This window comes from Dipodomys spectabilis, unplaced genomic scaffold (genome assembly GCF_019054845.1).
Source record: "Dipodomys spectabilis isolate Male_0828 unplaced genomic scaffold, ASM1905484v1 ptg000094l, whole genome shotgun sequence".
NCBI classification, from domain to species: domain Eukaryota; kingdom Metazoa; phylum Chordata; class Mammalia; order Rodentia; family Heteromyidae; genus Dipodomys; species Dipodomys spectabilis.
Window position 1 is genome coordinate 16209018 of NW_024870771.1, and position 24242 is coordinate 16233259.

The window sequence follows — 24242 nt, forward strand, 5'->3', positions numbered from 1 at the left end:
GGTGCATTCTGCAAGTGGATTGTGTCCATTGCCATGGGCTGAGGGAGCATGAATTCAAGGCCAGGGTGGGTTGGAGATTGGGGAAAAATCCAGTACTGCTCACTCAATCACCTGGGGCCATAATGGTCTATACAGAGGAAGGAGCTAGCATCTCCACTCCTGTCTTGGACCTGTGTAGAGAGCCAGACCATTCCTCTTCCTTTCTCTCCTCCCTTTCTCTCCTTTCCCCTCCTCTCTCCCTCTCTTCTTTCCCCTCTTTTCTCACCTTTCCTCTCTCTTTCTCCCTTCTCCCTTTCCATCCACTCTTCTCTTTTGTGTCAGTACTCAGACTTGAATTCAGGGCTTGGGTTCTATCCCTTAGCTTTTCCTAGTGCCCTACCACTTGAGCCACACCTCCATTTCTGGCTTTTTGCTGTTTAATTGGAGGTAAGAATCTCATGGACTTTCCTGCCCATGCTGGCTTCAAACTGTGATCCTCAGATCTCAGTCTCTACAGTAGCTAGGATTATAGGTGTGAGTCACTGGTGCCTAGCTAGCCAGTGTTTTCTTACCACCAGCTTCTTCATGTGCAAAAGGTGAGAGTTTGTAGAAACTGTGAGGTCATATGCCTCACATGCATGCTCTTGCCTTCATGATTTAGATGAGGGTGGGAAGAGGACTCAGTGTGGGGCTTGGAAAACTTGAGGTCTCATACTTGCTGAATGACTGCAGGCAGATGATTTAACCTTCCCTTTCCTTATCTATAGAATGGATGAGAATTCTAACAATAGATGAGATAAAGTATATAAAAACCAGGTACCAGTGGCTCATGCCTGTCATCACAACTCTACTGGAGGCTGAGATCATGAAAACTGTGGTTCCAGGCTAGTCTGAGCAAAAACAGATTTCAAGACCCATCTCAACATAAAAGGCTGGATTTGGCGATGCTCTCTTGCAGTTCAAGCTATTAATTGAAGAGATTGAGGTAGAAAGGTCATGAGTTCAAGTCCAGGCGGAAAGTTAGTGAGGCACTATATCAAAAACAAATTAAGAACGAAAGTATTGGGGACATAGCAGTAGGGCACTTTCTTAGCGAGTGGAAAGTCTTGGGTTCAATCCCTAGCACCCCTACCCCTCAAAAAAGCACGAAGGATAAAATCATTCCCTTTCTTAAGTTCTCCTTGCCATTCTCAGCTAAGAGTATAGAATTAAGAAACTCCGCAAGAATTCCAACATTGGTATCCAAAGTTCACAGCAGGCATGTTATCTCAGGTAAGAGGTGGGTCAATCTAAAACGTCCATGAAGGATGAATGGACACATTGAATGGGATCATTGCACACAATGGCTTGTGATTCAACCTTAAAAAGAGATGAAATACTAATGCACACGACAACATAGGTAAACCTTGGTGCCAAGTGAAACAAGCCAGACACGAAAGGCCACCACATGTTGATTCTACTTCAGTGCAATGCCCAGATTAGGTAAATCCACTAGCACAGGAATTGGATTCGAAGTTGACTGGGATTGTCTGGGGTCAGTGGGGGAGAGACTGCAAGATGCATCCAGGGCTTCCTTTTGGGGTGTGAAAATATCTCAAAATGTGATTGCTGTATAGCATTAGATTATGCATAAGCCAAATGCCACTGAATTGCACGTGTTACATGGTTCATGGTCGACTTTAAAATATATGATTTGACTTCAACTTAAAAAGACAAAGGGACGTAAAGGGACAAATAAAGAAACCCAGTCTTTTAGATGGCTTTGTGATCTTCAACAAATCGCTAATGTCTCTATTGCTAAGGCCTCTATCCCTGTGTCTATTTTAAGAGATGACTATGGAATTAAAAGCATTCATTCAGATAACACTGATTTCATGTTTGCTGGTATCAGGTGAAGATGTTAGAGGACAGAACATGAGGCAAGTGAGCTAGCCCAGACCCCGCCCATTGCTTAGGAATGCTTGGGAGCAGATCCTTCACCAAATAGGGGTTTCTTGGTTGTGTGTTGCAAAAAAAAGCCCAGAGGTGGTGTAAAGTTCCAAGCTGTCAGATATTTCAGATTTCCCTGCCCTTTAATTTCATGTGTGGCTTTTGACTTCTTGGTGATACAATGGCTGCTGCACCTCCAGGGAGGAGAGGAGAGTCTCTGTGCATCAAGAAGGATGATAAGGCATCCTGAGAGACCAAGCTTTCCTGCAAGTCCAGGAGGCTTCTGGTTCTACCTCCCCGCTGGACCATCCTGGCTACAATGGAGGCTGGAGGGTGAAATTATTTGTGTGGGGGAGGAAGGAAGGGGATTCCTAGGGGTTGAATTCAGGGCCTAAGTAAAGCACTGTCCCTGAGCTTTTTTGCTCAAGGCTGATGCTCTACTACTTGAGCCACATCTCCACTTGCAGCTTTTTAAAAATGGAGATAGGAGCCTCATGAACTTTCTTGCTGGAGATGACTTCAAACCATGATCCTCAGATCTCAGTCGTCTGAGTAGTTAGGATTAAAGGCTTGAGCTATTGGCTTCCAGCTGAAGGTGGGATTTTTAGCTATGCATGTGGTTGCCTTATCACAGCCAGCTCCCGGAGAAGGAAGAGAAGGCTAGACCATAAGGAGTATGCCTTAGTTCTTCTGACTGGGCAGGAGAGAGACATGCCTCAGTTAATTATGAGTCCATGAAAAATGACAATGAGATAAATAAGGAGTGTGTGTTCTGCCTGAGACTGGGGGAGAAGGTGGTGTTTGAACCCAGATCTGAGCAGCCCTGGTTGCTACCAGGAACAGATGTGAGGCAGCCACAAGGCCACAGCACACAGGATCTCCTGGGTCACTTGGAGGATTTTTATCTTGAAAGGGAGATGGAGAGCCCTGGAGAGCCTCTGAGTCTAGTGCTGTGATTGTCTGCGTGAGGGAAAGATTGCCCTCATCACAGTGAGGACCCCTGATTGGAGGACAAGAAGAAGTTCGGGGACCCACTGGGAGCAAGCCATCTGGGCAAGGGTGCTATCACTGGGACTAGCTAGGGTGTCTTTTTGTGGGTCCCCAGAAACAGGTAATCATCAGGAGTATAATAACTGAGACTGAGAACCAGATACTGGTGGTACAGGCCTGTAATCCTGGCTACTCAGAACACTTAAGATTGAGGATCACAGCTCCAAGCCAAGCCAGGCAGGTAAGTTCTTGAGACTTTTATTTCCAATCAACCAGCAAAAAAAAGCTGAAAGTGGGGCTGTGGCTCAAGGGATAAAGCACAATCTTGAATTTAAAAAAAAGCCAAGAGAGAGCTCAAGGCCCTGAGTTCAAGCCCCAGTACCTGTACAAACAAAAACAAACAACAATAACAACAACAAACAACTGAGATTGAGCAGGAAGGAAGCAAACCTATCCCTGTGGCTTGTGGGTAGAAGGAATTGCATCCACAAGCCCCTTGAAGCAAAGGCTCTGGAGGACATAGCCACCATTCTCCAGTGGTCAGAGGTGGGGGCAGGAAGCAACATTCACAGACCTTCACTTCTAGTGCAGGGGGCTGGGGCACAGGTGAGCCTGGATAGGGGCTACAGGAGCTATAGGGCCTCAGTACACAGTGAGATTGCAGGCACTGGGAAAATCAGGACCAAGAAAATAGGTGCAGGTAGGGGAGGGAAGCAGGCTGTTAGGTGGCAATATTGGGCAGACTCAGGGATGAACTGGTGGGGACGAGGTGAAGGAGGGAGACTACGGGATGTCTCCACCTAGATGTTTGCCTTTAGCAACTGGAGGAGGAAATAAAGGGTAAGGGGGGCATCAGTGGCTTATGCCTGTAATCCTGACTATTCAGTAGGCTGAGCTCTGAGCATCAGGGTTTGAAGCCAGCCTGGGCAGACCTTGTGATTCTTATTTGCAGTTAACCAGCAAAAAGCTGAAGTTTAAGCTGTGGTGCAAATAGTAAGGTGTTAGCTTTGAGTGAAAAAGCTAAGCAACAGCATCTAGGCCCTGAGTTCAAGTTCTAGTACCAAGAAATAAAGGATAATCAGACATCAGGGAGAGAAGTTCAGTTACTTTTTTTCACTGAAATTAAATAATTTATTACTGTTGCTAAAATGAGCACAAGAACTTAATATCCAATTTTGTTTACTTATGAGCAGTTTTAATTCACTTTTAAGTCCCAAGAGACCAGGTTTCCACAAGCACAAAAATTGGTTTTAAACAGGTCAGAATACAGCAATGGATGGATGAGAGTACTTTTATATGGACAGATGTAAAGAGAGTGAGACATTTTCTTTTACACAGAGTTTTACACAAAGTTTTCTTTAAAAAAGCATAAACTGTAACCAAACTATCATCATTAGAAAGACGACTCAATAGTAAATGAATTCATTAATATCTTCTGAATATAGAAGGCTGTTATTTTTTTCATAAACATACAGGGGGACTAGAAATTGACATCTTATAAGTAAAACACTTAGAGAAGCTTTTTGCTTGTTTTCTAGTTGAAATTGAGGTATGGAATGAGTGAATGAGTATAGATATCTTGGTATGTCCCCAAAATTTGTCTTTATGAACAAATCTTCACGATTAACAAAAAAGATACATTTGTTTGGATCAATTGAAATAAATGATATTTTGTTGTAAGCACTTATAAAGTCTTGCTACCTTACCAGCTGGTAGGGTAAAACAATATGTGGTAAACTAGGCACAGTGGCTTACACTTGCAATTCAAGCTACTCATGGAGCTGGTATCTGGAGGGTACTGGTTTGAGGCCAGCTCCTGCAAAAAGTTTGAGAGACTCTTATCTCAACCAATAGGCGGATGTGATGGCATGTGCCCGTCTTCCCAGTACGGAGGGAAGTATAAATAGGAGGATCGTGGTCAAGGTTGGCTTGGGAAAAAATGAGACCCTATCTTAAAAATCAGACCCTAGAAGTCAAATATTATCTTGTATCCAAATTAATTATAGATTAGGAACTAATATTCCCCCCACTGAAGTAGAAGAGGTAGCATCCTAAGTCTTCTCTTTGGGAAACTGAAAATATCTCTTCGTATCTTCCATCCAACAAGGTGGACATTTCCACAACTCTATGAAATGGATAAATCTGTTGAAGCGACTGAGGCTATAGTAGATTTTTTTTTGCTAGTCCTGGGGCTTGAACTCAGGGCCTGGGCATTGTCCCTGAGTTTCTTTTGCTCAAGGCTAGCACTTTACCACTTGAGCCACAGCACCACTTATAGCTTTTTCTGTATATGTGGTACTAAGGAATTGAACCCAGGGTTTCATGCATGCTAGGCAAGCACTAAGCCACATTCCCAGTCCTGTACTAGATTCTTGCAACCATGCAGATTTCCCAGTCACAGCACTAGGCCTGGAGAGGTAAGAGCATTTCAGTTCTTATGAAAATAGTAGTGATAAAAGGATGATTTTTCAGAACTACCTGTATCTTGTAAACCCTGAAGAAACCCTGGGACCTATGAAATATCAGCCTGCTGCTGGAAGTCACTCTGACTCAGAGGGGAGACGGGGGAATGTGCAATACACAATCCCTCTGTACTATTCTGTGAATCCAGGTTTTGGGGAGATACACACTTTCCCTTTTCTTTTCCTTTCCCCTTTCCTGGCAGTGGTGATCTAATCTCTGGAAAAAAAAAAAAAAAGGCTGGGAAGGTAGAGTGCTTGCCTTGCATGCATGAGGCCCTGGGTTCAATTCCTCAGCACCATATAGGCAGAAAAAAGCCAGAAGTGGTGCTATGGCTCAAGTGGTAGAGCGCTAGCCTTGAGCTTAAGAGCTGAGGGACAGCGTCCAGGCCCAGAATTCAGGCCCCACAAAGAAAGAAAGAAAGAAGGAAAGAAAGAAAGAAAGAAAGAAGGAAAGAAAGAAAGAAAGAAGGAAGGAAGGAAGGAAGGAAGGAAGGAAGGAAGGAAGGAAGGAAGGAAGGAAGGAAGGAAGGAAGGAAAGAAAGAAAGAAAAAAGAGCACTTCTCACATTGGTCCTTCATATAGGTTGCCTTATAGATACTGCCTCATGCTAGCTCTTGAGCCTGGAGCATCACTAAGCATCACCTCTACATCTGAGCACCAATGGCTTTCCTCCTGAAGCTATCTTCCTCCAGCCTCCAGCTGCCTGGCATAGATCCTCTGCTAGGGTACCCATCCTTCCTTCTCAGTCCTGAGGTTAAGCACTGTGAAGGGAAAAGTCAACTTTCTTTTTGTTTTTCCTTCCCAGGAGACTTGCAGGTTGAAACCTTGACTCACACCAGAAGTTTAGGTTTAGACACATGGAATTGAGTTCTCCATACTGGGCTAGAGGCTGGGAGTGTTGTCTGTGTGTATTGGAGGCAGGAGAGGCTTAGGCTGTGCAGAGAGAGGGGGTGGGGAGGGAAAGGGAGAGGCTCCAGCACTGGCACTCCTAGCCAAGAGAAGTCAGATTTGGGGGTTAGGGGGAACGTTGCAGAAGCCATTGGGACAGAGACTCTCCTTGCCTTTGAGCCTTCCTTTCCCTCTATTGGCTCAAAGGCTCTATGTACTCTCACATGCTTAGGGGCACAGTTGAGAGTGTACGATTTGCCTAGGTCTCTTGCTCCACAGAGGCTGTGTCTACCATGCGAGGAAGTAAGACATCTTCAAAGCTGATGTAGGGTGCAGCTGCCTTCTTCCTTCCAAAACTCTGATGATAGGCTGCTCTGAGAGAGAAGGCCTAGATGGCTGAGCTTCTGGAGCAATGGTGGAAAAAAAACTTCAGGTCACACCAAGAAGAGAGGGGTGGCTATTTTAAGATCTGGTTGTTTGCCAACCACTAGTGGCTCACACCTGTCAGCTATTCAGGAGGCTGAGACCTGGAGGATCACAGTTAGAAGCAGAAAAGTCTGTGAGACTCTGTCTTCAATTCACTAGCAAAAATGCAGCTTAAGTGGTAGAGGGCTAACCTTGAATGAAAAGGCCAAGAAAGAATTCAAGGCTCTGAATTCAAGACTATACAAAAAAACAGGGTTAGAGGCATGGCTCAGGTGGTACGGTGCCTGTAGAGTGGAAAACAACTTCCATTTCCAGTTCTTTCTCAAATCAAATAGAAAAAAATCTGGGCTGGGAATGTGGCTTAGTGGTAGAGTGCTTGTTTAGCATACATGAAGCCCTGGGCTCAATTCCTCAGTACCACATAAACAGAAAAAGCTGGAAGTGGCACTGTGGCTCAAGTGGTAGAGTGCTATCTTTGAGCAAAAGCTCAGGAATAGTGCCCTGAGTTCAAGCCCCAGGACTGGCAAAAAAAAAAAAAAAAATCCCTGGGCTTAGAAGGTGGCTCAGTGGTAGAGTGCTTGCCTCACATGCATGAGGCCCTGAGTTCGATCCCTCAGCACCACATAAACAGAAAAAGCTGGAAGTGGTGCTGTGGCTCAAATAGTAGAGCGCTAGCCTTGAACTTAAGAGCTGAGGGACAGCGCCTGGCCCAGAGTTCAAGCCCCATGACCAACAAAAAAAGAAAGATAGAAAGAAAGAAAAAAAGAAAGAAAGAAAGAAAGAGAGGGAGGAAGGAAGGAAGGAAGGAAGGAAGGAAGGAAGGAAGGAAGGAAGGAAGGAAGAGAAAGAGAAAGAAAGCATGCATCTCTCTGCTATTCTATTTCACTCTAAATGAAAGCAGACACCACCACTCAGTTGATGGCTTGCAGTTTCTCAATTCTGCCCTTTCCTTCTAAGCCTTTGGCCTTTGCACGTATGAATCTCTCTGCCAAACATCATTCCCTCTCTTCTCCAGTTTGCCAATAACTGGCCATTTTAGACACCTCCAGAAACCATGCCCTGCATGCCTATCACTCCTCTGGTCTAGCTGACCTCTGATTCCTGTAGGACCCTCTGTTCCTCCTGGCATCTCTGCACTGCACTGTGAAGATAAGTTTGTCTGACTGTCCCTACCGGACCGCAGATAGAAGTGGGGCTGATTTTCTCTTCTTTTCCAGTGCTTGACAGTGAGCCTGTACAGGCCAAGCACTGGGTGTTCGTTGACTGACTTACTGAATTAATAAAGTGCAGAAACTCAACTGAGAGCAGGAAGAAAGCAAGAGATCTGGTGTCCAGGGAAGAGTGAGAGTTAAGCACAGCTTTCGAGGCAGCCAAGGCTCCACCGGTGAATGCCCCCAGCTGCTCTCAGGCGGGCAGAGAGGAAGCCCCGGTTCTCCTTGGACCACCCACAAGAGCATTGAGCCAGCTCTATGCATCGGGACTCAGCCTCTGACTTGATCCTGCTGGCTGGGATCTCCTACAAACTTCAGGTGCCCTCCAGACTTCCACGATGCAAGGAGTAGACTCGATTCCTGCAACTCTTACAGGGGCTTTTCCTTTTGTGTGTGTGTGGGGGAAATGCAGGTGGTCAGGAAATGCAGGCAGAGCAGTTGGGGAGATCTTCATCAGGACCATGTCCTGAGTCTTACACATGACCCTAGAGGAGTTGAAACAGAGGTTCTGGGATCAAGTACAGCCCTGTGCTCCTCACCTAGGCCAGGCACCCCAGCGGATCCCCTGGGAGCTCAGCCAAAGGGTCCTCCATTGGCCCTGATCCATGCAGGGGTGGGGGGTCTCACACCCGGGGAGCCAGGGTTAATGGCTAAACTGCTTGTCCTCCCTGGGGAGGAGGTTAATGTTGGAAAGCCAGACAAGTTGCAGGAAGTGCCATTCACAGATAAAAAATTAACTCTTCAGCTATTCTGGGCTCACTGGCCAAGGCCATTCCAGGTTTTTGTGGGAACATTTCAGGGTCACCCTAATAGCTGCATGGCTTGCTCAAGGGGATATTTATTACTCTGTTTATAGAAGCTACTACCCTCCTCACAGCCGGCTGACAGAAGGGCTCTGGCTCTCCCTAGGAAAGATTGTTCTAGAAGAAGGGTGGTGGCAGTCTTGCAGACTGAGCCCTGGGCTTGGGACTATCACTTAGGTACTATGTGATTTCCAGCAAGACTCTGGTCCTGCCTGAGGCTCGGTGCCCTCACCTTCAAGTGAGAGCACACCAGCCCTGTTTCTTCTTGGCTCTGCCCAATCCAAGCCTGAGTAGCAGGAAACAGGCCTAAATGATTTTGAACTTTGTTCATTGGGTAAAATTCATACAACCTTAAATCAGCCACTTAAAAATGTACAATCTTGGGCTGGGAGTTTGGCTTAGTGGTAGAGTGTTTGCCTAGCATGTGTGAAGCCCTGGATTCTATTGCTCAGTACCACATAAACAGAAAAAGTCATAAGTAGTAGAGCACTAGCCTTGAGCAAAAGAAGCTAAGGGACAGCACCCAGGCCCAGAGTTCAAGCCCCAAGACCAAAAAAAAACAAAAAAGTACAAACCCAGCCAGGTCCCAGTGGCTCATGCCTGTAAGCCTAGCTCCTCAGGAGGCTGAGATATGAAGATTGAAATTCAAAGCCAACCCAGGCAGACAAATCAAGAGACTCTTAACTGCAGTTAACCAGTAAAATGCCAGAAGTGGAGGTGTGGCTCAAGTGACAGAGTGCCAGCCTTGAGCTAAAAAGCTAAGCCAGAATGTAAAGCCTTGCATTCAAGAGCCAGTACCACGGGCACAGGTGCGTGTGTACGCGTGCACGCACACACACACACATAGGTTCGTAAGCACAATCAATCCCATGGTGGTTGTGTACCCACAATGCTATGCAAACACTCCCTCTCTCTACTTCCAAAACATTCTCATCACCCCTCAATAAAGTTCCAAGTCCACTAAGGATCTGCTCCCCTTCCTTTCCTCTCCCAGCTCCTGGCAAATTGCTAATTGCAAATTGGAGTTCCAATTCTGGGCATCAAAATACAATGTATAACCCTTCCTCTCTGCCTGTTTTCCTCTTTGAGAGCAAAGGTCTCTAGCATCATCCACGGTGTGTGGGCATCAGCACTTCACACATGCTGGCTCCTGCTGGATCTCACAGCTCCTGATACTCTGGTGCTACCATGCCTCTCTCTTCCCTTACCTGGGACCCTCAACTGCCCACGGCTCTCCTCTGCCCAAACCCTCCTAGCCCAACGGACCTTGACTCATTCTGTAGAAGTAAACTTAATTTATATAACATTTCAGGCAGCTTTTATTTCTTTTTCAAAATATACTTTTATTGTTATTATTAACATGTTCAGAGGGGTTACCATTTCGTAAGTAAGGTAATGATCACGTACATTTCTTTTTGAACAATGTCACCCCTTCCTTCTCTTTCTCCCAGTTTCCCCCTCTCATCCCTGTGCACAAGTTGCATAGTTCATTTTCCTCATTAGTGTCTACTGAGTACCATGCTTGCAAAGTTTTTAGTGTTTAAAATAATTGTACCATTGGTGGGCACTGGAGGCTTACGCCTGTAATCCTAGCTACTCAGGAGGCGGAGATCTGAGGATTGCGGTTCAAAGCCATCCTGGGCAGTAAAGTCCATGACTCATCGCCAAGTAACCACCAGAAAACCAGAAGTGGTGCTATGGCTCAAGTGGTAGAGCACTTGCCTTGAGCTGAAGAACTGAGGGAGAGCACCCAGGCCCAGAGTTCAAGACCAAAAAACAAAACAAAACAAAACACCCACCACCAACAACAAAAATAAGCCACAACAAAAAATAATTGTACCCTGGCTGGGAAGGTGGCTCAGTGGTAGAGTGCTTGCCTTGCATGCATGAGGCCCTGGGTTCAATTCCTCAGCACCACATACGCAAAAAGAAAAAAGCCGGAAGTGGTGCTGTGGCTCAAGTGGTAGAGCGCTAGCCTTGAGCTGAAGAGCTGAGGGACAGCGCCCAGGCCCAGAGTTCAGGCCCCACGCCCGGACCCCAAAAAAAAAATTTGTACCATCAACACTATTACCCTCCCCATTTTCTAGATGAGCCACTAAGTCTCTGAGAGGCCTAAGATTGCCCATATCACACCAGGACTCAGCCCAGATCTTCAGCTTTAAAATCTTGACCATTTTGTAGTTCATAATCCAGTCTAATAAAACTCATTACCACTGAGTTGGGAATGACTGAGTGACTGATAACCTTGACCTTCCCAAGAAGAATTTTCCATTAGAGAGGAGAGAGAGAGAGAGAGAGACAGAGACAGAGACAGAGAGACAGAGAGAGAGAGAGAGACAGAGAGACAGAGAGACAGAGAGACAGAGACAGACAGACAGACAGAGACAGAGGACACAGAGACAGAGACAGAGAGACACAGAGAGACAGAGACAGAGAGATGCCTGGGGTGTGGGGGATTGAGGTGCACATGGGGACTTTCCTGAGAGGGTTACAGGTCATCTAGTCACTGGGAAGGGAGGACTTAGCTTCCAGTCCCCTGGTGCTCAGGAGCTGGGTGGGAGATGCACAGACTACTCGGAGGACACAGCTGCTTCAGTCCCAGGATTAGGAAGATCCTTCATTCCTTGTATTCCAGCTTCCATTCAGCACCTGACTTTTCTCCCAGTCTTGTTTGAATATCTTCAGTGATGGGGAGCTCACTCCTCCCCAGCCTGTGCGTTCTGGAGTGGTTTATGCTCCCTGCTTTAGAGGTCAATGGCCCCAGGCTCCAGCTGTGCCTGCAGCATGGGTTTAAATGCCTTTGAAGCCCTAGAGGACTTTAGTGAGCTCAGTCCCTGCCCAACCACTGCTGCTGTGTGCAGTGCAGCAGTCACAAGGGAGAGCAGTTGTCTTCTGGACCTAAGTCTACACATCAGGTCAATGGAGAAGCCAAGGACAGCATCCCAGGCATACCCATGGCTGGCCTGGGGCTGGCAGATGAAGATGGAGGGAGATAAAAGGAGGTGCAATGAAGCTGCAGACAGGCTGCTGTGCAGAGTCTGTCCTGAACCACTACGGGGTCTTGAAGAAGAGAAGGATAGGTGGAAAGAATGGAGAGGTACCTGGGAGATAGCTGTGAGGGTCCCCAGGTGGAAGAAAGAGCGACTTACAAGAGGACATGTCACCGTTGGGGCAAGGGCAGGAAGAGCTGCAGGCTCCCTGCTGGTCTCACCCTCAGCAGGTAACGGGAGCAGCATGGAGAAGCACCTGTCATCTCCATGGCCCAGTCCAGCCTGGCCCCATCATGGCAGTCGGTCCCACTGCTCCAGAAACAGCCTCAAGGATACTGTAAGGGCATCCGAGCTTGATGAGAAATAGGGGGTCTGGAGGGTGAACATGGGGTAAATTCCCAGCTGGCAGAAGACTGTGTGCCAGGCATGGGCTAGGCTGGGGGGCGATGTGGAAATAGCCAAGATGCCACCTTGATCTATCTCTCAGGTCACCCTTCCTCCTTCCTTAAACCTGCTGTAGAGCCCTCTTTCTGTCCCCCAAAGCTGGAGATAGGAAGTTGAGGGTGCTGTGTGTTTGCCTTGGGACAGATGCTCTGCTGGGGACTTTAAAACTAGAAAGGAAACAAATGGAAAGGAGTTTATTGGCTGTTGGGCATTTTTCATTTTTTATGAGTTTTATTCTGAGTCTATTCTCCTGGGCCACTGTGGGCTCTTTCAAGGAGAGCACTGTGAGCTGCCATAGTGACTGATCTAGTGGGCCGGGCAGTGTGGTCTGGCACCAGTGGCAGCCAAACCATGCAGGAACTGGTGAGAAACACCCATTCTCAGTCTCCACCTCTGGTCTGAGCCCCCAAAGAGAATCTGAAGTTCAAGATGAATGGGACAAGTCTTCTCATCATTTTAGAATTACTTGAAAAGCTTCACATGATATTGGCTAGGGCCCACCCAGACCAATTCCCTGGGACTCCCTGCACGTAGGCCTGTTTGTGTACATGTTGGGGGTGCCCTGAGTCATTGATCCAGGGTGCACCATGACTGGAACAGCCAGGAGTGAGTCCCAGTACTATAAGTTATTTAACATAACTTGAGGCATCTTCCCAAATCCAGACCTGCCTTTGTGAGTCTCCATGAGAGACTATGTGTCTCCATCTCTACCATTTAATGTCACAGTCCCAGGCCCAGAAGAGAAAAACAATAAGTGCATTCGTTAGACAACATTGGCTCCTGAACTCAAGCTCTGCAAAAAGTTGAAGTTTGAGAAGTCAGTCCTCAGTTGGACTTAGGAATTATCTGATGAGACCTGGGGGAGAAGCGGGTGGGAAGCCGCGGGGGAGGGGCTGCCCGCGGCTCGTGCATCATCTCAGTCTCGTGCTGTGGTTCTTCCCACAGGCTGTGAGGGGCTGTGGGACAACATGAGCTGCTGGCCCTCGTCTGCACCAGGACAGATTGTGGAAGTGGAGTGCCCCAGGTTCTTCCAGATGCTCACCGGCAGAAATGGTACCCAGGCCCAGGGCCTGAAGAGAGTCCCCCCGGGAGGTCCCTGGATGCTGGCTCAGCCCAGAGGCAGGAGACCAGGATGTAGGGACACACAGGGGGTGAAATAATTGGGGTGAGACTTGCTTGGGCATGTGGGAGGCTCAATTCTCAGGGTCCACAGGAAGGGGGTAGGAGATGATGCCCTGGAGAAGGTGTTAAAAACAAAAACAAAAATCAACTAGCCCTGCCAGAAGCTGGCAACTCAGGAAGCTGAGATCTTAGGATCACTGTTTGAAGCCAGCCCAGGTAGGAAAGGCTATAAGACTCATTTCCAATTAACCTCCCCCAAACCAGAAGTGGAGGTATTATAGCTTAAGTGGTAGAGCTGCCTTGAGTGCAGAATCTAAGGGACAACATCCAGGTCTGGAGTTCAAACCCCAGTACTGGCACACACACACACACACACACACACACACACACACACACACACACACACACACACACACACACACACACACAGAGATCAGGGCTGTAATTGTTTCTCCCTGCCCCCTCCAATGTGTCTGCCCTCTCAGCCTTGCTCTAAACACCCCTCCTCCATTTCTGGAGGCTACCAAGCAGCTAACCTTCAGAAGGCTCACTTCCTCCAGGCCCTCCTGATATAACCTGTGATCTTTGGAGAATCCTGACCTCATGGCGACTCATCTGAGGTCAGCTGCAGTTGGTGAGGATTTTCTTAATTTACTAATTTGGTTGAAGGCTGACCACATGCCAGGGATCTTCACATGAGCTCATTCAAGTCATCACAATATCCTTTCATGTCACATACCTTTTCTCCTCACCTACTAGCCCTCCAACTCTGTAGAGTAATAAAAATATGAGCTGGGAATGTGGCTTAGTGGTAGAGTGCTTGCCTCACATGCATGAAGCCCTAGGTTCAATTCCTCAGTACCACAAAAGCAGAAAAAGCCAGAAGTGGCACTGTAGCTCAAATGGTAGAGCACTAGCTTTGAGCACAGAGAGGCTCGGGGACAGAGCCCAGGCCCTGAGTTCAAGCCCCAGGACTGGCAAACAAAAACAAAAACAATAAAAATAGCCAGGTGTGGTAGTGCACATCTGTAATCACAACACTCATGAGGCTGAGGCAGGAACATAATGAGACCTGGTCTACCCAATATCAAACACAAACAAAGTTAGTAGTAAAAATTGACACTAAGAGAGGTTTACCTAACACTCACAGAAATAGATGGAGAAACTAAGAATCAAGTTTGATTTCTACTTTCAGATATGGTGCTCTGTCTTTGAGGTCATGGTCCAAGTATATCTCTAGCCCTATAGTCAGGGTGATCCTGACAGAAGGTAAGGAAGGTTCAATAGCCCCTGCCCTCAATGGGGTCCTTGGGAAAGCTTGTTTGGGCCTGGCCCTGATGCTTTCTCCATCACACAAGCAGGGCAGGAACAGTCAATCAATGAGGCACTCAAACAAGAACAAATCAAAGAATGGGTGATTTGACTCCAGGGCCCATCAGTCTTCCAAAGCCAGGCAAGGAAGGGTGACCATGGAGACTATGTTAATCAACTTTCTATTACTGTGGCAAAAGTATCAACCCAAAGAGGAAAGGTTTATTTTGATTCACCGTTTTGGATGTTTCAGTTTGTAGTTGGATGGTTCTGTTGCTCTTGTCTCTGTGGAAGGAAGGCAGCACATGATGGCCTGGAGTTCCTGGTGGAACAAAGCTGCTTTCTTCTTCAACCCCTCCTATCCTCTGCAGACCGTCCAGGAGGAGCTAGCACATGTGGCCCCAGGCTGACCTGTGTGCCAGCCTGTCATGTCTCTCCACTTCGGAACTTCTTCCGGCATCACTAACTAGAAGCCCATTTTTTCCCCTATTAAGATCCTCATCCTTGAAATGATTAAAACCCATTGAACAAGTCTTTGTCTGAGTGCGTTGAGGATGGACATCTGGGCTCCCTATGCCTTGTTCTGCAGCAGTTTCATCTTCTTACCACATGGTGTCGCTACAGGATTGCATATCTACACTGAGCCATGCTTCCTGTACTGTCCTGCTGGCAATGACTGAACCCTAATCCTCAGATCTCAGCATCCTGAGTAGCTAGGATTATAGGTATGAGTCACTGGCACCTGGCGTGGAACTTTCATTTTAAGTGAAAAGAAATAAATTCTAGAAGTGATTCATAAATAAATGATTTCCCAGGCACCCCACCCTCACCCCCACCCCCACCCCCACTCCCACTCCCATATGGGTTGGGCCAGATCGACATCCCTGTGACTGGAGAAACTGCCAGCTGCAGTCTGCCCTGGATAGTTCTCATGCCAGGCCTAGAAAATTCCCCTAGGAGACATTCTTTTGATTCTTAAAAAGATACTTGGTCTTCTAGAATTCCTTATTTTAAAAGAACACATTTCCTGGCAGGGTTGGTTACCCTGGACCTTTTTTCTCTCTGGCTTAGTAGCAATGGGTCATTTAGCTTTCGGGACCAAGAGATCTGAGAACCAGATGAAAGTCTTGGATAGTTCCTTCCTAATTTGTGTGTCTATGCATACACAAACACACTTGGTGTGTTTCAGAGCTCCCTGGGAGCAGGCACTGACAGGGGGAGGGGAGGGGAAGGTGTGAGGTGTGTGGAAGAGGTAGGTCTCTGTATAAGGACCTCTTACCTATTAGGAATGAAATCCAGGGGAACTGGGTGGGGTCGACAAGACCCCTGAAACCCCCTACCTCAGGCAGTCCTGCAATGTGGCTCCCTTAGTTGGGGCTCTGTCCTAGCAGCAGCTCTGTGTACAAGCCTGGGTTACATGTAGATCGCTTGGAGATAGTGCTGGGTCTGTGAAGAGGAGCCTCAGACTGACAGACAGATAGGCTGTGCCTGGCTGAGCCCACACAGAGCTGTCCTCTGGGCATGCGCTGTCTGATAACTTCCGGTTCCTCCCTTGAATTTCAAGACTCCATGACTTGCCCATTTCCTCCCCCTTTTGGAAAGGCCAAGGGGAATACGTGCTCTGGTCTAATACTGTGACACTCTGTGCTGGCACCACCTGGACGTGTCCTGTGCCTGTGTCCTGTTCCCTCTCCCCTGGAGGGTACTTCCTATTACGGTACTGAGACACATGCATGTGAGGTCATATAGCCAAAGAGCTAGCTCTGGACTTCAAATTCTGATCTGGCTGCTTCTAAGCCTGTACTCCAGGCACCCCCAAGCCTTCAGAGGCTGGGCATCTCCAGAGTCCAAAGGACAGTATCCCAGGACTAGAAACCACCTCTAGGACCACACCAAAGGGCCAGGTGGAAGGACCAAAGCAATGGGATACATGCTAGCTTGGCACTGAGGTCCAAAGCTAGTTTTCTGGTCTGTACAGCAGGCATTCCTCCCCTCACTGAGGCACTATGGGGGCTGGATCAGAACCTGAACTTAAAGTGCTGAGCTCAATGGTTGGTTCTAGAACAGCCATCTAGCTGGGCCTCTCCAGCTTAGTGGAACCCATTTATCCCTGAACTCTGAGTGGCAGGCAGCCTAGCTCCATGGGGCCATGGGAGAGGAGCAAACCAGGTCCAGCTGAGGCTGTCAGGGACCCTCAGGCAGGATTTCCATCCACAGGGACTCAATGATTGTGCCCTCACCCTGTGATGGTTGGCATACTGGCCAGTGCTGGGGAGCCAGATCCTGGCTTTCCTTGGCAGCTCGGAGCACAGAACACAACAAGCTATTCAGGCCTGCAAGCCTTCCTTCCTGCCTGGCAGCTTCCTTTCCATGTTTTTGGCTCTGGCTTTAAAAGCTCCATTAAGGGCTGGAGACTAAGCTCAGCAGTAGAGGCCCTGAATGAGATCCCCAGTAATGTGCTCATGGGCATGTGTTCACACATGTGCATATGTACAAGTGTGCACATACACACATAGCTGCAATGGGCTTATCTTCCCTCTTCTCTACCAGAAGCTCAGCAGGGGTCCCACTCCTTGGCTTTCTGTCCAGCTATTCCAAGGAGGTGGGGGGGGGGCCCTCTGGGCTAGGCCTGGGGGCAGGATACCCACTTCCCATGGGGTAAGAAGGGTCAGCATGCAGCCCCAAGCTGGGCCTGGCAGCCAGAATTGCAGCTGTCTCCACAGAGGGCTTGTTGTCGTGGCTAAAGGACTAATAATTCCATCCATCTGTGAAAGGCAGCTGTCTGGGAGGGTCCATCTTGGTGGCCCTCACTCTGATGGCTTCTAAAAGGCCAGGTGAGCAGGGTGTGAGGTTGGGGATAAAAGAAAACTTCCTTGGAGCCGGGCTATAACCACAGAGCCTGACCAGCGCTCATTGGATGAGTGGCCACATCTTAACCAACCACCCTGATGTTCCAGGTGTTAGAAACGCATGGTTCTCTGGCGTTAGAAATGAATGTCCATACAAGAGATATAGGAGATTTCAATCAAGGCAATTAATTTATTTTCCCACAAAAGGGTGCGGTGACATTACTCTACCTACAGTTAGGCAGGCAGTCCATGTAAGGCAGTTGCTAGGCTTTTCTCCCAAACCAAATTCTCTTTCCTCCTTGTCAAGGAGTTAGGCTCACAGGCTAAGTGTAATACATTGCCAAGGTTAGAAAGGGGGCCATTCTTTAATTCCTGTCAAAGGTTTACTTTTCTTTTCTTTTTTCACTTAGCAATTACAGTTTATTATTTTTAACTTCTTTAACACAAGATTGGTCTCCCCAACATGGATAGCTGGTAACAAGCAGTACAGGTAACAACTGGAGTAAATAAATAATTCCAGGAGTGATCAGTCCACAATACCAAATACATTTTAGTTTGACAGAAAAGAATGCTTTTTCTCACACAGTTCCCTCCTGCTACATGGTGGCAGGACCTGGGGTCAAGAGAATAAGAAAGGGGATTAGTATACCACCTCTGAGGGAGAGTAAGGGCCCTAGAGTCTGAATTCCAGAGTTCTAATCCTCCTTCCCCAGCTCCTACTGAGGGATCTTAGGCAAGTTATGTAGGTACTGTATGTCTCACTTTCCCCATCCACCAAATAGGTGAGGTGTTTGCATGTTACCATGGATTTTCAGCCCGATGTCAGTGTTCATGTGCAGGACCTTAACACCCACAGGGTCCCTGTTCCGAAACTGCACCCAAGATGGCTGGTCAGAAACCTTCCCCAGGCCTGACCTAGCCTGTGGGGTCAACGTGAATGATTCCTCCAATGATAAACGGGTAAGCTGATTCTGGGCTGGGGGGGGTAGGTGGGGGCTGGGGAGGTCTTAAGGAGAAGGGAAGCCAGCATCAGAGCTAAGGATCTGGAGGGCTGCCCTCAGCCCTGCACCTGCCCTGGCCACCTGGAGTTCAATGGTCTGCTTCACAGCCTAGGTCTATCAACTAGGAAGTGAAAGAGGACCCCAGGCCTTATGAGCAGGGTCAAATAACACTGCAAGACTGTAGGGATTTACTCATGACACTGGAAGAAGTGCTCAGAGCCAGGCTGCTGAATCAGAGTTGGGGAGGGGGAGGGAGGATTTGGGGAGGTGGGGAGGAAAGGGATGGTAAGGGAAAAACAAAGGAGGGGGTAACAATGCTTGATAGGAAATGTACTTATTACCTTGCTCATGTAACTGTAACCCCTCTTTATCTTTAAAATAAAAAAATATATATTAAAAAATGAAAGAATTTTGCCCAGTGCCAGTGGCTCATGCCTGTAATCCTAGCTACTCGGGAGGTTGAGATCTGAGAATCACTGTTCAAAGCCAGCCCAAGCAGGAAAGTCTGTGAGACTCTTTTTTTTTTTTGGGTCCGGTCGTGGGGCCTGAACTCTGGGCCTGGGCGCTATCCCTCAGCTCTTTAGCTCAAGGCTAGCACTCTGCCACTTGAGCCACAGCGCCACTTGCGGCTTTTTTCTTTTTTGCTTATGTGGTGCTGAGGAATCGAACCCAGGGCCTCAGGCATGCAAGGTAAGGGCTTTACCACTGAGCCACCTTCCCAGCCCCATGTGAGACTCTTATCTACCAGAAAAACCAGAAGTGGCGCTGTGAGCTGAAGAGCTGAGAGACAATACCCAGGCCTAGAGTTCAAGCCCCAGCACCGACAATAAAAAAAAAAAAAAAAATCCAGACTTGATCTCAGTAGAGCTGGGGAAGACCTAATTGCTCTGTGCCTCAGTGCGTGTGTGTGTGTGTGTGTGTGTGTGTGTGTGTGTGTGTGTGTGTGTGTGTATGTCTGTGTCCTGGAGTTTGAACTCAGGGCTTGAGAGTTGTCCCTGAGATTTTTCTGCTCAAGGCTAGCACTCTACCACCTGAACCACAGGTCTACTTTTGGCTTTTTGCTGGTTAATTAGAGATAAGAGTCTCATAAACTTTCCTTTCCAGGGCTGGCTTAGTGATCCTCACATCTCAGCCTCCTGCACAGCTAGGATTATAGGCATGAGCCATTGGTGCCCAAATGTGCCTCTGTTTCTTGATCTTGGAAATGAGGGTTATAGTGTTGTCCACACAGGCTGGTCAAGAAACCTGAGTGAGTTGATATATGGATATGCAGAAATGTATTCCTGGCTATAGAGATTTCTCAATAAATGTGTGCCCACAAAGCCTCCGGCTCTAACAAGCAATGACAGAGCTGGGTGCAGGACAGGTCTAGTCCAAAAGAGGAAACTCACTCTGATCTCAAGGAGAGTGGCTCTTCTTCAGGATGTCCAGATGCTCCCCCGGAGGGGTCCCTGTCAAGGTCCAGCCCAAGTATGTCCCTTCCCAGGACAGCCCAGTCTCTCAGAGCTCACATACACTCTGTATCCTTCCTCCCACAAGGGCCTCCTGTCCCAACACCACTTTCCTTCCTCTCTTTTCCTCACAGAATTGTATACAGCTTTCAGCATTTCACTGTGGTCCAGCCTTCACTTCCCCTCCCCAAGAAAGGGTCTCCTATACTGGGAGTTGGCCCCTGACTATGACCTGTCATGTCATGTTCAAATGTCCAGTGTCTGCTGTGTGGCTCCATCCCTCTTCCTAAATGTGAGCTCCTCAAAGGAATTTGTCTTCTTAACAAACATTTACTGAGCACCTATTATAGGCCAGGTCTGAATCTAGGTGTAGGGTTCCTGCAGTGACAAATCAGAAGGAATGTTAATTATTTCCAGGCCGTCCAGTGCCCAGCACGATGTCAGGCAGCCCCAAAGTGCCTGATCAATGTTTGCTGTTGTGCCCAAGGCCCTAGGTTCAATCCTCAGCACCCTCTACCCCTCCCCAAAGCATTTGTTGTTCTGAATGTCTGTAGCAGGTCAGCTGCTTGATGGAGGATGACATTAGATATCAAAATAAGCCTGAAAGTTCTTGAACATAATTGAACAAAAGCTCATATGTTCATGGAGAAGTTCCATTTTGCAGATGAGGAAACTGAGGATTGGAGGAGGGAAGGAACATGCATATAAAGTAGCAGACATGGGGCTTCAACCAAGGTTAGCCTCTGAAAGAACCAGTTTTCTGTTCTCGTCTTCTGCTGCCTTCCCATTAAGGAGGGCATTTCCTAGGAGGTGCACTTTTTCTGTTCAACGTCCTTAGTTACGCTTACTACATTATAGCCTTTTGGCCAACTCCATCCTGTTTTTTTGTAAATAAAGTTTTATCAGAACACAGCCAAGCTCATTTGTACCCTGCCACTGCTTTTGGATGACAAGGACAGAGTAGTTGCGAAACAGACTGCATGGCACCCAAAGCCTAAAACGTTTACTGTCTGCCCCTTACAGGAAACTCTTGCTGCCAACTGATTTGAGACAGGGGTGGCACAGCCAAAGTTTATAATAGAGACAGGCAGGGGGGCTCTTGGGTCCCAAGTCCTCGGTGAGGGGGGATGAAAAGCCGGACGCAATGGACAGCTGAAGATGTCAGGAGCTGAAGGGCCAAGGGTCACGCGAGGACTTCTGGGAGCAGGACTCTTCTTGGATCAGACCCTCCAGACAGAAGGCAGTCTGGAGAGTTGTGCTGAGGTCATCTGGTGGCAGTGACCACAGCCACACCTGCCTGGGTACACCTTGTATGTCCACCCTAGTCCCCTCAGACGCCTACAGGCTGTGGTAAGCACCCCCAGGATGATACTGGTGTTGTTCGCTGTGGAGCTCATCCTGGATATGGCAAGATTAGAAAATGACATGTTGGCCCCCAGCTTTCGGAAACCTCACACGTCTTTGGTGTGTGAAATTCTAGGGACCATTTATCTACGGAATCTAGGAATCTAATCTAATTAGTCTAGGAATCTAATTAACCTAAGGCAAGTCACTTCCCTTAGGGTCTAATCCCTTCCTCCCTGAGAAGTGGCTCCTGCTTTCTTGGAAAGGAGTCAGGCCAGAGTCCTATAGCAGCCATCACGTTGAAGGTCACCTCTTGGAGCCAAATAAATTTTGGTTTCTCTGTGTCAACATCTATTTATTTTCATATAACTTCTCCCCACTGAGGCTCCTACACAAAATCTTGTCCTTTTGTCTCCATGTCAGTCATACCAATGTTTTTCTTCCCTAAGTTGTTTTCCCCTCCGGGTACAACATACCTGAACTTTTCATGCCTTGTTCAGATGACACAATCACTGTCCTCTAGAAGTGTCTGGCTTATTAATGTGTCTCTTAAAATAACACACCCAGACTGGTCACAACACTCTCAACATTCCAGCATGGCCAGCTGCTCACAGCACTCCATCAGTGTAACTGAGAGCAGGCCACAGAGTTTAGCAGCTACCTCAGATCTCAGACTTCATACCAGCTCCTGCGGGTGCAGGGTGGATGGTGGAGTTCATCGCCCGATTAGAAGAGATCTGAATGTCAGGCTTTGCCTAGATAGCTTGATATCTTATTGATTCTTCCAGCAAACCCAGTAGGGTAGATTCATTATCCCCATTTTGCAGAGGGAAGGTGAAGGCCCCTACGTCTACTTCCTGGTCAGTGAACATGCCTAGAGTTTTTCAGCTACAGGCTCTGGGAGTCTTCTTGAAGAACATTGACAGATTGGAGCCGAATGTGATGGTAGAGGACTGTGGAAGGAGGCTGAAGGCATAGAAAATGAATCCAAAGATGAGTTGGAAAACTATAGGCCTCTATATAATCTTGGTAACAAATCCAGCTCATAGTAAGTGGCTCCAGAAAACATAAAATTATCACCAGATACAGTATAGAAGGTAGCTGGTTTTAACTTCACACCAGAAAAATCTAATACTTTGTGCTGTTGTATACCAAATGACCTTTCTCAAGAGGTAGAGAGTCTCTAGAGATATGCATAAGCAAAGACTTGAATTCAGAAAGTGAGTTAGGGACTTGCACATAGGATGGAGAAACCTAAGTGGGCATTGGATGATCCCTAAGAACTTTACCAAAGCCAAGGGGTTATGATGTATTGAGTGTGTGAATTCACACCTTTGGTATGGGAACAGAATACAGGGCTGGCAGGCTCATACTGCCTGAATGGGTTCACTGAGGCATAGAAGAGCCAGCCATGGCCAGGTGGGGCTGACCTGTGTCTTCCTCTGCAGCACGAGTATCTGCTGAAGTTGAAGGTCATGTACACAGTGGGCTACAGTTCCTCCCTGGTGATGCTCCTGGCCGCCCTCAGCATCCTGTGTGCTTTCCGGTGAGAATATGCTGATAGCTCTCCATCTCCACAACCCTCCCTGGGCACTGGCTTTAGGTCTCATCTTAATTGTTCAGGAGAGAAAGAGGAAGGTCTGGGTGAGTTGCTTTGTCATCTCTCCATGTAAAGCTTATCTGTGGTGCAACAGGGAAGTTCCTGTGGCAGCATTCATTCCCATATTTGTTCCTTTGTTCATTCAACAGTTACTAAACATTCCCAAGGCCCCAGTGCACCCAGTTGCTTTACATGCATTATTTCTATATACTAGGTATTATTGTATGATAATGAAAATATATAAATAGGTATCACCTCCAGTTTACAGGAAGACTAGTCAGAGTCTCCATTGCAAGAGACAGCATTTCACTATGAAACAGCTTTAGAAAACAAAGATGCTCTGACTTGTGTATTTGACACAGTCGGGATGCCTGCTTTAGGCATGGCTAGATGCTCATTGGGTCTGGCACTCTCTTTTATTCTGCTGTGCATTGGCACCATTTTCGGCCTGCCTCTCTGCAGGAATGGAAGAGATATCAACCACCATCAGCCTGCAGGAGCACATTCTAACAACTCAGCAAAACAGAGCAAAAATCCTTTTCGTCTCTGAGTCTGGGTCCACCTTAGACCACATGCCCAATTCTGAGCCAATCCTTATGACCAGGGATGGAGCAATCTGATTGGTCAAGTCTGTCGTGAGAGCAAGGAGGGTGGAGTCGATCCTTATCTGGAACTAGAAGGATTCTTCATAAAAAGTCATGTTCCTAGTGCCAGAAGAAGGGGAACAAGTAACATCGGGTCTTACACATATAGGAAACTTTCTGGGGCTGGAGATTAGGACTGTAGGTTAGGACAGAATATATGTTGTCCCTACAACCCTTGCCAGTTATTTCCAAACCATAGTGTTCCACAGAATGCTCTGGGCCTCTAGAACGCTTGTGGACCCCTGGGGCTCTGGTGAGCTCTCTGCTAACAGAGAGGCATGGCCTGCAGCGACTGACAGGGCCTCCTTTGCGCTAGTGCACTAACTGCGCATGCGTGGTCCTGGCTGCACGTCAGCCTCTCCCACTGTGGCATGGCAGCCCCGCATTCTCCCCAGCAGGAGGCTGCACTGCACCCGCAACTACATCCACATGCACCTGTTCGTGTCCTTCATCCTGAGGGCCCTGTCCAACTTCATCAAGGATGCTGTGCTCTTCTCCTCGGATGACGTCACCTATTGCGATCCCCACCGGGTAACACGCCTGGGTGTCCTGGGGTACCGTCGGGCCTGCCTTCCCTTCCCCAGCCCAACTCTGGAGAGCGTGTAACATAGTTGCTCTTCCCCCAGGTTCCTGCTGGGGATGGGGAAAGGGGCCAAGGCTGGAAGTTCTGGGAGATTCCGCTCAGAACACAAAGCCAGAGTCATGTGTTTGTTGGGAAGTGGCGGGGCTGTCTTTAACTCCAGCGTCCAGGAATGAATTAGCCACTCTAGCAGTAGAGCCAAAATGAGACTCCTCTTT

General features: G+C 47.8%; 1 protein-coding gene across 5 annotated transcripts in view; it reads left to right on the forward strand.

The window, feature by feature from the left end:
* Positions 1-24242, forward strand: part of Sctr (secretin receptor) — a 69027-nt gene that overhangs the window by 19484 nt on the left and 25301 nt on the right. For 3 of the 5 annotated variants that reach the window (XM_042685160.1, XM_042685162.1, XM_042685163.1), the window contains exons 3-6: positions 13068-13175; positions 18261-18364; positions 22649-22746; positions 23840-23975. In XM_042685160.1, coding sequence (XP_042541094.1) covers positions 13068-13175; positions 18261-18364; positions 22649-22746; positions 23840-23975 — 446 coding nt within the window. The remainder of the gene's footprint in view (positions 1-13067; positions 13176-18260; positions 18365-22648; positions 22747-23839; positions 23976-24242) is intronic. The other 2 variants (XM_042685161.1, XM_042685164.1) reach the window with 1 other exon arrangement.